Here is a 13,402-nt window from a genome sequence, read left to right on the forward strand (position 1 = left end):
AATATATACTCTTTGAAATAAATTGAAATAAAACAATTATACTAAAATTCAGTTCGCTTATCCCCATTTCTATGAAGAGCATGGAAGAGAATTGAGGCTCAAAAAAGAAAATCAGGAAAAAAGGAGAAGTAATGAAGATGTGGAAGAGAAAACTGCAGTGCTGATCATTCCCATGATTTAAATAATGCTCCTTCCCTATGTGTTCTCAGTGGACATTTTCTTACCTCCCTCCTCCCCCCCGCCCCACCTGTTCTTGCCACCTGTTGTTCCTTAGCTCCTTCTGTTTCTGATCTCATCCAATGGCAGGTGGGCAGGATTTAGTGAGGAATGTAAAGGAACAGAGAGTGCAGCTAGTAGGCCTGCAGAATTTCTTGTTTGACAGGAAAGGAGGGAGGGGGAGAGAGAAGGGTGTGAGAGGAAGGAAGAGAAGGAAAAGGAAAGCCAGCCAAGAGTTCAGAGTCCTGCCACCAATTTTTCCTCTTTTCAGACTCATCTTTGTCACCTGTTCTTGAGATCCTCTCTCCCCTCACCTTTCCTTATTAGTCCTCGATCCTTCCCATTTGATAGCTGCTGTTTTTTAGAGTCTCTTTTTCTTAACTACCAGGACTATGGAGAACAGACTCTGGAAAGAGCTTATACTGAGATCCTGTTAGAACTCAGAGTGTTTACCGTTGAGGTTAAGTTCCACAGTTTTATGGGTTTTTTTGTTTGTTTGTTTTTTGTTTGTTTGTTTGTTTTTACTTTAGTGTTCTATTTCCCAGTGTGTTATAAGTTAAACAGTTTTAGACCTAACAACTATTTGTGATCTTGTCACTATGAGAATATTCTTTTGGAGATTGAAATATCTACCCACAGACCTCCTTTTGGAGCTCAAATTATTTGGACCTGAGGAACTTCCTAAAATAGTTTGAAACCCACAATATTAAATGCCGAGAATAGTTTATGATGAATGAAACTTACAAAGAAAGAAAGATTCCACATGCTTTGACATAAATGAGTATGGTCAACATTCTTAATATTATTGTAATTGCAGATATACGTTTTATTTTGGTACTTGTCTTTTTTAAAAGCTTTGGCCACAGTAGAAGACTTCCAGATTCGTCCACATACTCTCTATGTACATTCTTACAAAGCTCCTACTTTTTGTGATTATTGTGGTGAAATGCTCTGGGGATTGGTACGTCAAGGACTGAAATGTGAAGGTATGTGTTCTGAGTTTTGGTGTCTTTTGAAAGGGGATTTTGCATTTGCATTCTCTAATCGTTAATGAAAGAATAAGATCATTGGTTAGTGACTAGGTAGTAACCAGTGTTTAGAACTGGACAGATCTAGTTTTTCTGCATTAGAATTGCTAAGGGGTAGGAGGCAGGTGCACATTTCTGATTAGTCTTCTGAGTACTCTAAGGTGGAGGGTCAATAAAGTTTTTCTGCAGAGGGCCAGAGAGCAAATTTTTTTTTTTTTTTTTTTTAATTTTTTTTTCAACGTTTTTTATTTATTTTTGGGACAGAGAGAGACAGAGCATGAACGGGGGAGGGGCAGAGAGAGAGGGAGACACAGAATCGGAAACAGGCTCCAGGCTCCGAGCCATCAGCCCAGAGCCTGACGCGGGGCTCGAACTCACGGACCGCGAGATCGTGACCTGGCTGAAGTCGGACGCTTAACCGACTGCGCCACCCAGGCGCCCCTAGAGAGCAAATTTTTAAGTATTATTGGTTAATAGTCTCTGTCACAGCTACTTAAATCTGCTTTGGGCCAGGGAAGCTATAAACAAGATGTAGAGAAATGAACAACATGCTGTGTTTTAATAAAATTAATTATGAACACTGAAATTTGGATTTCATACAATTTTTACATATCATGGGAGGAATTTGGTACACAGTCTACAGTTTGCTGAAGTGCTTTAAGCTAATTGTTCTCAAACTTTACCATGTATCAGAATCACCTTGAGGACTTGTTAAACATACTTTGCTAGGACCTACCCCCAGAATTTCTGATTCAGTCGGTCTGGGGTGGAGCCCAATAATTTACACTGAATTTTTTGGCTTCTGTTTAGTTTGTCATTCAGGTTCTTAATTAGGATAACTATTGCTGCCAGAGAAAGTAAATTGAATAAAAGAAGCGTCTATTTTTTATGAAACATACTTACATATTTAAGTTTCTTTAATCTATTTTTTTACCTTTTAAAATATATTTAGGCTGTGGATTAAATTATCATAAACGATGTGCCTTCAAGATTCCAAATAACTGTAGTGGAGTAAGAAAGAGACGTCTATCAAATGTATCTCTGCCAGGACCTGGCCTCTCGGTTCCAAGACTCCTACAGACTGAATATGTACCCCTTCCCACAGAGGAGGTATGTATTTTAAGGCAATAAGAGGGCATTTTAGTACTTGTTCCTTATGTTTCTACGAGGTATATGACATCATCCTAGGACATAAATTATACACTAAAGACTACAAACATTCCTACACTTAAGAAAATTAAAATATATTACTGGAGACAGAGGTTACCAGTAGTAATGAGTTGCGTATTATCTTCTTTGGGACCACATTATCACTTGGACCACTGTGTTAACCTCCTAACCAGTATCCTGGTTCCCATACTTCACCTCATCTTTTACACTACAGTCAGATCATCTTATTTCACTAGAGATTAATACACAACTCTGATTATATCACTCCCCACTAGGAAACCTTTATATATTCTCTTTCCAACAATCTGTTCTATTTAGCATTCCCTGAACACCCGATTGTTCCCTCTACCTTTGCTCTTATTGGTGTCCCTCCTCCATGCTTTTTTCAGACCTAGCTCAACAGCTGCCTTTCCTGAATTTTCCTCTTACCCAGAAGTTATTTTATTGGTCGAATGCCAAACCACTTTTCAGACCTGTCTAATGGTGTGTATATCATTCTACCTTAATATCATGGTGTCCTCAAGGAATTCATGATCTGTTTAGAGAAGACAATGCCCATGGTCTTTTGTGTGCCCTACCGTGCCCAGCACAATATGTTATACTCTGTATATGTTATACTCACTGAATATGTTATATTCAGTGATGTAAGAATGAGTGAATGAATGAACCCAGTGATTATCACAATATTCCAGTGAGATATTTTAGTAGATCTGTACATAATGAGATAGTTGAGACTTATAATGGTTAAGTAGTAACTTGACTCAAGTCACCGAGCAAATTCGTAAGCAACATTAGAATTAAATCCAGATTTAATTATTTTTAGATCAGGGATTTTTCCTAATATATTGTAACCATGAAGAGTAAAATAGTAGATCAAGAGAGAAAGAAATAACTTCCTTGTTCTTTTGATAGTACTTAAAGTGACCTCCATCCATAGATTGCAATCTTATCATTTAGTTGTTTCTGTAACCCCTTTGGTCTTCCATAAATTAATGGCAGAACCAAGCCTTTGGGCTATTGGCTTGATATCCTGGTCACAAGATTTTGCTATACTGAGGCACCTTAGAATAAAAGCTTCTGAAGTTCTTTCACAAAAATCCCATATTTCCCTGTTGCTTAGCACTAATGTGAGATGTTTAACTTAGAAAAAAAGAGTGCTGTGGCATAAGAACTGAGAGCAAAGAGTTATTAGAAACATATACAAGAGCTCGGGAAAAGACTGGTGATTGAAAAGTGAGTGTATTTTATACATGAACTACACAGGAAACTTAGGTCGCAATGGGGTCTGTAGGATAGAGGCGTGTTGTTTTAAGAGCCCCACAACTGATGCTGGGATGCCAGCTCCCCCTAGATGAGGAGTACTAGATTAGGAAATAGGCAGGACAGAGCAGATGAATCAGGTTAAATTTAATTCATTAGTTTCTGTTTTATCCTGAAGATGAAAATTCCTTGGGGAAGTGTATGAAGTAGAGTGACATGTTTGAATTGGTTAGATCGTGCAGAGGATTGTAGAATGAGTAGAAATTGTAGAGTGGAATGTGTGAAAAAAGGCTGCTTCTATCAGTCCACGCATGCAGTCTCAAAAAGGAAAAAGGTACAGTAAGAGAAGAGCTCATGGAGGAAAATCAGAGGGAAGCGTGGGAAAAGAGGACACACTAAAGGAATATAGGACATACCAATGAGGAGATGAGTGCAGCCTTGAATCTGAACGAAGGTTAGAGGAGAGCTGACTCCAAATGGCTGCCCGGTGAGAGCCTCCTGAGTTCCACGTGCCAGGCTTCATGATGAATGCTTTACTCGTCTTTTCTCATGTAATCCTCACCACAGTCCTGGAAGGCATAGCAGCTCTCATCCTGATTTCTTAGATAAGATGTGAGGAAGAAAAGTTTCTGAGTAGTCAAGATACTAAACTTCACTGACCACTGAGATAAGCTGGAAAAAAGGCCAGGCGGGGATAGAAACTTCTGAATCTGACTCTGGGGTTGTCATTGTTTACATGTAAGAAGGCAGTTTCTGTTGCAGTGTCTGAAGTCATTGTAAGGGAAGTGAGTAAAGAGACAGAGGAGCAGAAGCTAGTCTTTGGGACTAGAAGATGGTCACTGAATTTGGTTACAACAGGACCACTAAGACTAGAGAGACCAGACTTGAATGATGGCTCTTTGGAGATGAGAAGGAGGAATATTCCTTGCAGTACATTTGGGCAGAGGCCTGAGGGGCCAGGACAGGACAGAATCAAGGTAGAAACTGTTGGAACTAAGCGTATGCATAAAAGTGGAGGCATTTTTTTACTGAATAATATTCCAAAGTCAAATATGTATAATTAGGGAATTTCCCCCCTTTGAATGCTTTTATTGCTTTTATTATTACATCTGATTGAGAGTTGGCAACATGTTATAAAGTTTTTGTAGGCAAATGTTCACTTTAGACATTAGTTGAAACCCATGCCATGGAAATAATCGGATTACTTTTAGAGAATTTCTGGCTTCTCATTAATAAAGAAGTAAGAATTTTAGTAGTTTGTAAAGAGGGGCCATTAAATCAAGGTAAGAGAAGAACTTTCACTCTAGTTACTCTAGTCTTAGTGGTCCCATTTTCACCAAATGTTCCACAGGTAATTTTACCAGTATCCTCCTTCCTCCAAATTCTGGTTCAGTCTTCCATACGTTTCCTGCCTTCCTCACTCAAGAGAGTGGGAAACCATGGTCCCTGATGAGATTGTAGCCTATGCTCAGGTGTGTTTGAGATGGGAAAAAGATGGGACTGGACTTTCATGGAGAAGACCTGGGGCTAAGGGCATCTGCCTAGGTGGCAGGGGGTGCGGGCAGTTAAGCGTCCAACTCTTGATTTTGGTTTACATCATGATCTCACAGTCATAAGATCAAGTCCCGTGTCAGGCCCCATGCAGTGCATGGAGCCTACTTGAAATTCATTCTTTCTCTCTCTCTCTCTCTCTGTCTCCCTATCATGTACATGTTCTCTCTCTCTCTCAAAAAAAAAAAAAAAAAAAACAAAAAAAAAACCCAAAAAACCCACAGACAGAAGACCTAGGGCTAAATCTTGATTATAATGCTTGCACTTAAGTAATATTAATCCCTTTGAGCCTGTTTTTTCATATTTAAGTAACTTTGTACTAAACATGAAAAATTAGGTGGCTGCTGTAGCCCAGTCTCCTGAGTAGCTCCTTGCACACATGCTTTGTACCGTGTCCCTAATACCCAGTCCCAGGAGGGCCTGACCAAAGGCAGTCAGTCACTAGCTGGCCACTGGCCTATGAAGGGATTTGTTATGACCGTTCTTCCTTACAGGGGTGTCCTACATATTTGATGATGGCTGGCAAAATCGATCTTCTTCCATCTTGTGTGCTTTAAACTTGAGACAAACCGAAAGTGGTAGAGGCAGGAGCAAGAGGAGCAGAGTGTTGAATCACCACTAGAATAGGGAGCCAGGGGTGAACAAAAGCCTACAACATCTGTTTCTCGTTCCCGCTGGCTTCCATTACTAGCTTTGCAGGATCGCTGCGGTGCTCAGTACCCAGCGTCACGGTGGAAGAAAAGGGCCAGGCTAGAGCGGGAGATCCTGAGAGCTGAAGCAAGTTTGGTTTGGGTTTTAACATTGTTTTTGTAACTTTTCTTAAATTAAACTGCTTCCTAATATGCTTTGGGACATTGGTGGCTACATAGCAGGGAAAAACTATCCATCAGAGACCATTTTTGTGTTCTTTTTATAATGTTCTTCTCCATTTGAATGTCCTTTTCTGTTTCTTCTTAACCTTCTTCCTGCTTTCTTCCAAACAGTCTTTTTTTTTCTTCCTCCCTTCATTTATTTCATACAGTTCTCTAATATATTTCATTCATTATACATACATGAAATATTTATTTCATACAGTTTCTTCTGGCTTCTTTTGCTTTTATGGGTTGACTCAACTTCTCTGAGTTAGATATTACAGGTTATGGAAGGCACATGAAAGGTCTCAGGACTTCAGTTCTGGCAGTGAAGATACAAGCAGCTACAACAAAATCTATAATATGTCTAGATGATAGGTGTTTTGTGCTTGAGAATGTGGACTATACTGTATTCATTTTTGTTTCTGCAATACACAGCAGAGGGTCTGGTCTGTAGTATAATAATCAGTGAATGCTGAATGAATGGGATGAGCCATATTGAACTGGCCTATAATTTAACTTGATTATTTTCTTTGTACATATAGAAAGTATCATAGTTAGAAAAATCTAGTTATCTCTCAGGTTACACAAAAATTTTTAATCAACATCTTTAATTTTCCTCTTTGCTCCTCTGGGGGAGTAAAGCCCAAATAACTAGAAAATACTTAAAATATCAAGGGACTTCCTAAAACATCAGGACTGAGGGGTAAAGTTGTTTTAGCTAATTTTGTATCTGCCATTTTTTATGTCATCATCATTAGACTTAAGTTTTGTTGTTTTTTTTTTAATTTTTTTCTTTTAACGTTTATTTTTGAGACAGAGAGAGACAGAGCATGAACAGGGAGGGGCAGAGAGAGAGGGAGACACGGAATCCGAAATAGGCTCCAGGCTTTGAGCTGTCAGCACAGAGCCCGACGCGGGGCTCGAACTCACGGACCGTGAGATCATGACCTGAGCCGAAGTCGGACGCTTAACCGACCAAGCCACCCAGGCGCCCCTAGACTTAAGTTTTTAACAAACATATTTTAGTATTTGTAAAAATACATTTGAAAAACCAAGACTTTTTTCAAAATATTTTTAGATATCATGTTCAGTAATTCAACATGAACAACAATAAACTTTCTGAATTTATTATTATTCAGAAAGGTTCGTGATTATGATTCGTTTCTTGGTAAGGTTTTTCAAGGGATTTAAACATGTCATAAATTCATTTTAAGGCTTTTGTTTTTTATTTGTAAAACGCTATATATGTCTGGCAAATAGTTCATCAATGAATATACGTATGTGAGGATGAAAATTTTTTTTTTTTTGTATAAATAATAGCAAAAAAATCTGCACTGTTCACATTCAAATGATGGTAAGTTAAGCTTCCAGAGGAAACTGCTGAGATGCACATTTTTAGATTTTTGGCTTTAGTGTTCAAAATAAATGACTTTGATCTCAAGTCCTGCTCTTAATACTTTGTTTTTAATATACTTAATACTTATGGAAATTACTTATGTTTTAGTCACATGTTCACCAAGAACCAAGTAAGAGAATTCCTTCTTGGAGTGGTCGCCCAATCTGGATGGAAAAGATGGTAATGTGCAGAGTAAAAGTTCCACACACATTTGCTGTTCACTCTTACACCCGCCCCACAATATGTCAGTACTGCAAGCGGTTACTGAAAGGCCTCTTTCGCCAAGGAATGCAGTGTAAAGGTAGGATTGGATGTTCTTCTGAAATAAAATTCATAGGTTTTTGTTAGGAAATTTGTTTCAAAATATTTATATTTCAGAAGCATAGGCAAAGAAATTGGGTTCATAGTTGTTAATTTAAAAAAAGAAAAAAATGCATGCATGCACACACATTCATATTTATCAACAACTATTGCTCTCTGTAGTATATGTACTATGTACCAGGACCTACAATACAGAAAAGCTAGAATTTGGATCTGTAAGGTATGGCTGCTCTACACCTATCCGTATGGGGCAGTTAGTAAGCAGGTGAGCAGATATTTGAGCTTAAGTCTTTCTGATTCCAGAGCCAAATGCTACCCAAAATATAAAATAATGCTTTCCTCTTTCCCTTAAACATTCACACACACACACACACACACACACACACACACACACACAAATATATTACAAGAGTTTTCTTGTTTTTGTTTATAATTATGTAGCTAGGAAAGCTGTACCAAAACTGTTATTCCAGAGACTAATCATACTGAAATAGGAAGAATATAAGTAGAAGCCACTGGAAATGTGATAGGGATTATCCATATTCGGGTACTAACCCAAAACACTATCATCGTATTCTAAAAACATCTCTCATTGAACCAGGCTTTTAATAGAATAATGGAATATTTTTTCCTACAGTTGTGTTATTTTTTATGTTTTTAAAGATGATTTTAACTTTTGTTTCATATCTCCTTCACAACACTCCTGAACAATATAGTGCAAACCAAAACAGTTTAAAATGTGTTATTAATTATTGAGCCAGGATGGAGTGTAAGTAGCCTGTCTATAATTTTATGTACTTATTTTTATGTGATTATTTTAATGGTTCTTGGTAACATACTTTTTATATAATAGAAGTGATGTGGAATTGAATTCTCTAGTTTTATATAAATAAAACATTAGAATTGAGGTCTTTGCAACAATAAATCCTATTTACAATACAGAATAAAATAATTGTACATAAATTTGACTTAAGTATATGAGAAAACTTTTCTTGGCAGTATATGGCAACATGGGAGAACATCAGATAGAGGACAGGTTGTGCGTTTGTTGCCAGGTAGTTAATAACTATCAGGCAGGCATAATTAAATGTTGAAATTTTATTTCAACAGCTTACTTTTAAATATGAGTTAATATATAAATTAATACTTTAAAATATCAACACTAAAGTATATTGGCAAGCAGCCACTAAGGAATGTTTTGGGAAAGAACATCAATAACAGATGTACAAATTCTAGCCAACAGATAATCTTAGAAAAGGTTGTAGGTAGTGCTGCTCTGCTGAACAGAACAGAAACATTCTAAAACCATATGCAGAGCAGTACGATAGTTTGTAGAGGACCTAACATAAATATGTAGATTGATGAATTTTGAAATAAAACCAGTTAACTCTGCTACTGGGTTATTGATTTAATTTCTTAGCTCTAAAAAAATAATGTTTCATGCTTGTATTGGTTCAGAAAGTAGCATGTATTGGTTCAGAAATATATATGTATTTCTGTATAACTAAGCTATTTTAATTATCAGTCAGAAACATTCACTTATTTCAGTGACTTCTTTTTTGTTTTTTTAGTTTTTTTAATATTTATTTATTTTTGAGAGAGACGGAGTGTGAGCAGAGAGTACTTATTTTTATGTGATTATTTTAACGGTTTAACGGGGCAGAGAGAGAGGGAGACACAGAATCCGAAGCAGTTTCCAGGCTCTGAGCTGTCCACATAGAGCCCAATGTGGAACTCGAACTCATGAACCTGAGCCAAAGTCAAACTCTTAACTGACTAACCACCCAGGCACCCCAGTGATTTCTATATTTTTAAGATATGAATTAGGATATTAAAAAGTAAAACAGTCATTTTCATTCACTTGTCAAGCTAAGAAAGAAAACAGTAATTTAGTTAAAACAGTTACACTGGATCATTTGAGAAGATACACAGTTCCAAGAGCAGCTACTCATTCAATCACCTGTTTTTTTGTTTGAAAAATTTTTTTTTAAGTTTATTTATTTATTTTGAGAGAGAGAGAGAGCGGGGAAGGGGCAGAGAGAGAGAATCCCAAGCAGGCTCCATACTGCCAGTGCAAAGCCCAATGTAGGGGCTTGAACCCACAAACTGTGAGATCATGACCTGAGCTGAAGTTGGACACTTAACTGACTGAGCCACTCATGTGCCTCATCACCTGCTTATTTTCTACTTTGTAATATTAAAACTTCAAGACAGCTTGAAAGCATACATAAAATATAAGAAAATATGAACAAGTTAATAAGAACATGAGTAAGAGTACAGAGAAATAAAAATGCCTGCCATTAGAACCTACCTACTTGCTGCCGACAGGCCACAAATTTGGCTCTACATTTTCAAAGCGAAAATGGAAATCTTGTTATTGTTACGGTTTGCATACCTCATGAGATAAAAAGCAAATCAATTAAGATAAATGGAAGATGTTAATATTAATATCATATATGAATTTTTCTAGGGCCTTTCATTTAAAAAGACAGTGTTATTTAATACAAGTTGGGTCACCCACCAAATTGTTAATCATGGGACTTTTTCTTATAATAACCTTTACCTTATGCCATTGGTGTGATACCCAGAACTTTCTTGAATCACAAGGGCTACAAAATCATTCTAAGTCAGGACTTGAAATTATTTTCTTCCCGATATTGCTGGAAGATGGAATTCCAAGGTGGAAGGGCGTAGTAGACAGTAGTAATAGCAGAGGGTCTCAATTTTGGTATCACCTAAAAAACACTTTTAAAACACATTTCTCAGCCCCACTCCCAGAGCTGCTGACATAATAGGTTTGGAGTAGCGCCCAGAAATTTGCATTTCTAACAAGTTCTTTGTAATGCTGATTCTGCTGGTCTGGGAACCAGAGTTTGAGAACCACTGAGTTACTTGTAGTATTGAATAGCTTGTACCTGACATTCATCTGCAGTGCTATCAACTCGGATGTTCTTGCAGGCTGAAGAGAACTATATATAAAGGTGGGAGACGTTGTGCATGAGAAGCTCATGCCTTTCCTTACAAGGCTGTATAGGAAAGCCCTTACTAATTCCTAATAAAAGCTTGTAGAATCTCAGTCTCTCTTCTGCATATGCACCAGGTCCTAATAATTAGGAACTGAAAGTAAGTGCTTGACATATATTGGAAAGTAGTCAGCCTGAGAAACTGTCAAGGGGAACATGGAAAGATGAGTATGAGTTAATGGAGCTGCCAGCAACATTTTGGCAATTACAGATAAAGAAACTGAGCCCTAGAAGAATTGGGGAAGATGGCAGCAAAGTAGGAGGAACCTAGGTTCGCTCATCCCACAGATACAACTAGATAATTATCAAAGCATCCTAAATGTCCCAGAAATCTACCTGAAGACTGGCAGAACAAACTCTACAACTAAAGGTAGAAAAGAAGCCACAATGAAGAAGGATGGAAGTGTGGGATGTGGTTTAGGGAAGAAATGGATCTTGGCTGCTGTGGAAGACAGGGAGCCATGGTCATGAGAAGGATGAGAGAGAATGCACAAGGGAATGCACAAGGAGAATGTGTCCTCATCCATTGGCTTGGAAAGCAAGAGGGGCTGAATTACTTGAGTTCTGGCAGTCAGCAGAGATTAAAGCCTGAAGTTTTAAGCATCAGCGGACTGGAATCTGGGAGTCTAGAGGTATTGGGGCTGCCTTCAGAGACAAGACAGGCAAACAACCTAGGGGCAGACAGTGTGGAAGCAACAATCTGAAGAATGCCTGGGGCACACAGTGAGGAGATTATTTGCTCTTCTTGGAGCATGCCCCTGAGAAGCAGAGTTCACAAAGAGCCCTTTCTGGGAACAAAGGAGCTGGTGCCATTTTTTTCTCCTGCCAATTAGTGGTCATAGATCAGTGGAATAGAATGGGAAACCCTGAAATGAACCCACAACTGTATGATCAGTTAATCTTGGACAAAGTAGGAAAGAATATCCAGTGGGAAAAAGACAATCTTTTTAACAAATGGTGTTGGGAAAACTGGACAGCAACATGCAAAAGAATGAAACTGGACCACTCTCTTTTACCATACACAAAAATAAACTGAAAGTGGATTAAAGACCTAAGTGTGAGAACTGAAATCATAAAAGTCCTTGAAGAAAGCACAGCAATAATTTCTTTGATATGAGCCATAGCAACTTTTTTCTAGATAGGTCTCCTGACCCAAGGGAAACAGAAGCAAAAATAAACTGTTGGGACCACATCAAAATAAAAAGCTGCTGCACAGCAAAGGAAACAATCATCAAAACTAAAAGGCAGCAATCTATGGAATGGGAGAAGATATTTAAAAATGACCTATCCCATAAAGGGTCAGTACCCAAGATACATAAAAAACTTATACAACTTAACAGCCAAAAAATGAGTAAGCCAATTAGAAATGGGCAGAAGACATGAATAGACATTTTTCCAAAGAAGACCTACAGATGGCCAATAGGCACATGAAAAGATGCTCAACATCACTTATCATCGGGGAAACACAAATCAAAACTACAGTGATATATCACCTCACACCTGTCAGAATGGCTAAAATCAACAACACAAGAAACAAGTTTTCGTGAGGATGTGGTGAAAGGGGTACCCTTTTGCACTTTTGGTGGGAATACAAACTGGTACAGCCTCTCTGGAGAACAGTATGGAAATACCTCAGAAAGTTAAAAATAGGGGCACCTGGGTGGCTCAGTTGGTTAAGCGTCCAACTTTTGATTTCAGCTCAGGTCATGATCCTACAAACTGAGATTGAGTCCCATGTTGGGCTCTGTGCTGACGGTGTTGGAGTTTGCTTGGGATTCTCTCTCTTCCTCTCTCTGCCCCTCTCTGCCCCTTTCCCACTCATGCTCTCTTTCTCTCTCAAAAATAAATAGACTTAAAAAAAACAAAGTTAAAAATAGAACTACCCTATGATCCAGCAATCCCACCAGAAGTATTTACCCACAGAATACAAAAGCACTAATTCAGAGAGGTAACATGTACTCTTATGTTTATAATAGCGTTGTCTACAATAGCTAAATTATGGAAACAGCCATTATCAACAGATTGATGAATGGATAAAGAAGATGCGGCATATATATACAGTGGAACATTAATCAGCCATAAGAAAGAATGAAATCTTGCCACTTGGTAGATGGGGCTAGAGAGAATTATGCTAAGCAAAATAAGTCAGAGAAAGACAAATACCATATGATTTCACTCATATGTGGAATTTAAAAAACAAAACAAACGAGCAAAGGGGAAAAATAGAAACAAACCAAGAAACAGACTCTTAGCTATAGAGTTAAACATCTTAACTGATGGTTACCAGAGGGGAGGTTGGTAGGGGAAGTGTTAGAAAGGTTATAGGGATTAAGGAGTGCATTGTGATGAGCACTGGGTGATGTATGGAAGTGTTGAATCACTATATTACATACCTGAAACTAATATTACATCATGTTAACTAGCTGGAATTTACATTAAAACTTAAAAAAAATAAATTAAAAAAAAAGAAATGGAACCCTGAGGAGTTGAATACCTGTTAAGAGGTGGCATCAGAATTTGAAACCAGACCTTTATTCCAAGACCTGAGTTCTTAGTAAAGGAAAACTTTAAAAAGTCTCTAAG

General features: G+C 37.9%; 1 protein-coding gene across 2 annotated transcripts in view; it reads left to right on the forward strand.

The window, feature by feature from the left end:
- PRKD3 (protein kinase D3) overlaps positions 1-13,402 on the forward strand; it is an 87,943-nt gene that overhangs the window by 41,823 nt on the left and 32,718 nt on the right. For both annotated transcript variants that reach the window (XM_042982153.1, XM_042982152.1), the window contains exons 4-6: positions 1,071-1,202; positions 2,197-2,354; positions 7,584-7,776. In XM_042982153.1, coding sequence (XP_042838087.1) covers positions 1,071-1,202; positions 2,197-2,354; positions 7,584-7,776 — 483 coding nt within the window. The remainder of the gene's footprint in view (positions 1-1,070; positions 1,203-2,196; positions 2,355-7,583; positions 7,777-13,402) is intronic.

The sequence above is a fragment of the Panthera tigris genome, chromosome A3 (assembly GCF_018350195.1).
Source record: "Panthera tigris isolate Pti1 chromosome A3, P.tigris_Pti1_mat1.1, whole genome shotgun sequence".
In the NCBI taxonomy this organism is placed as follows: Eukaryota; Metazoa; Chordata; class Mammalia; order Carnivora; family Felidae; genus Panthera; species Panthera tigris.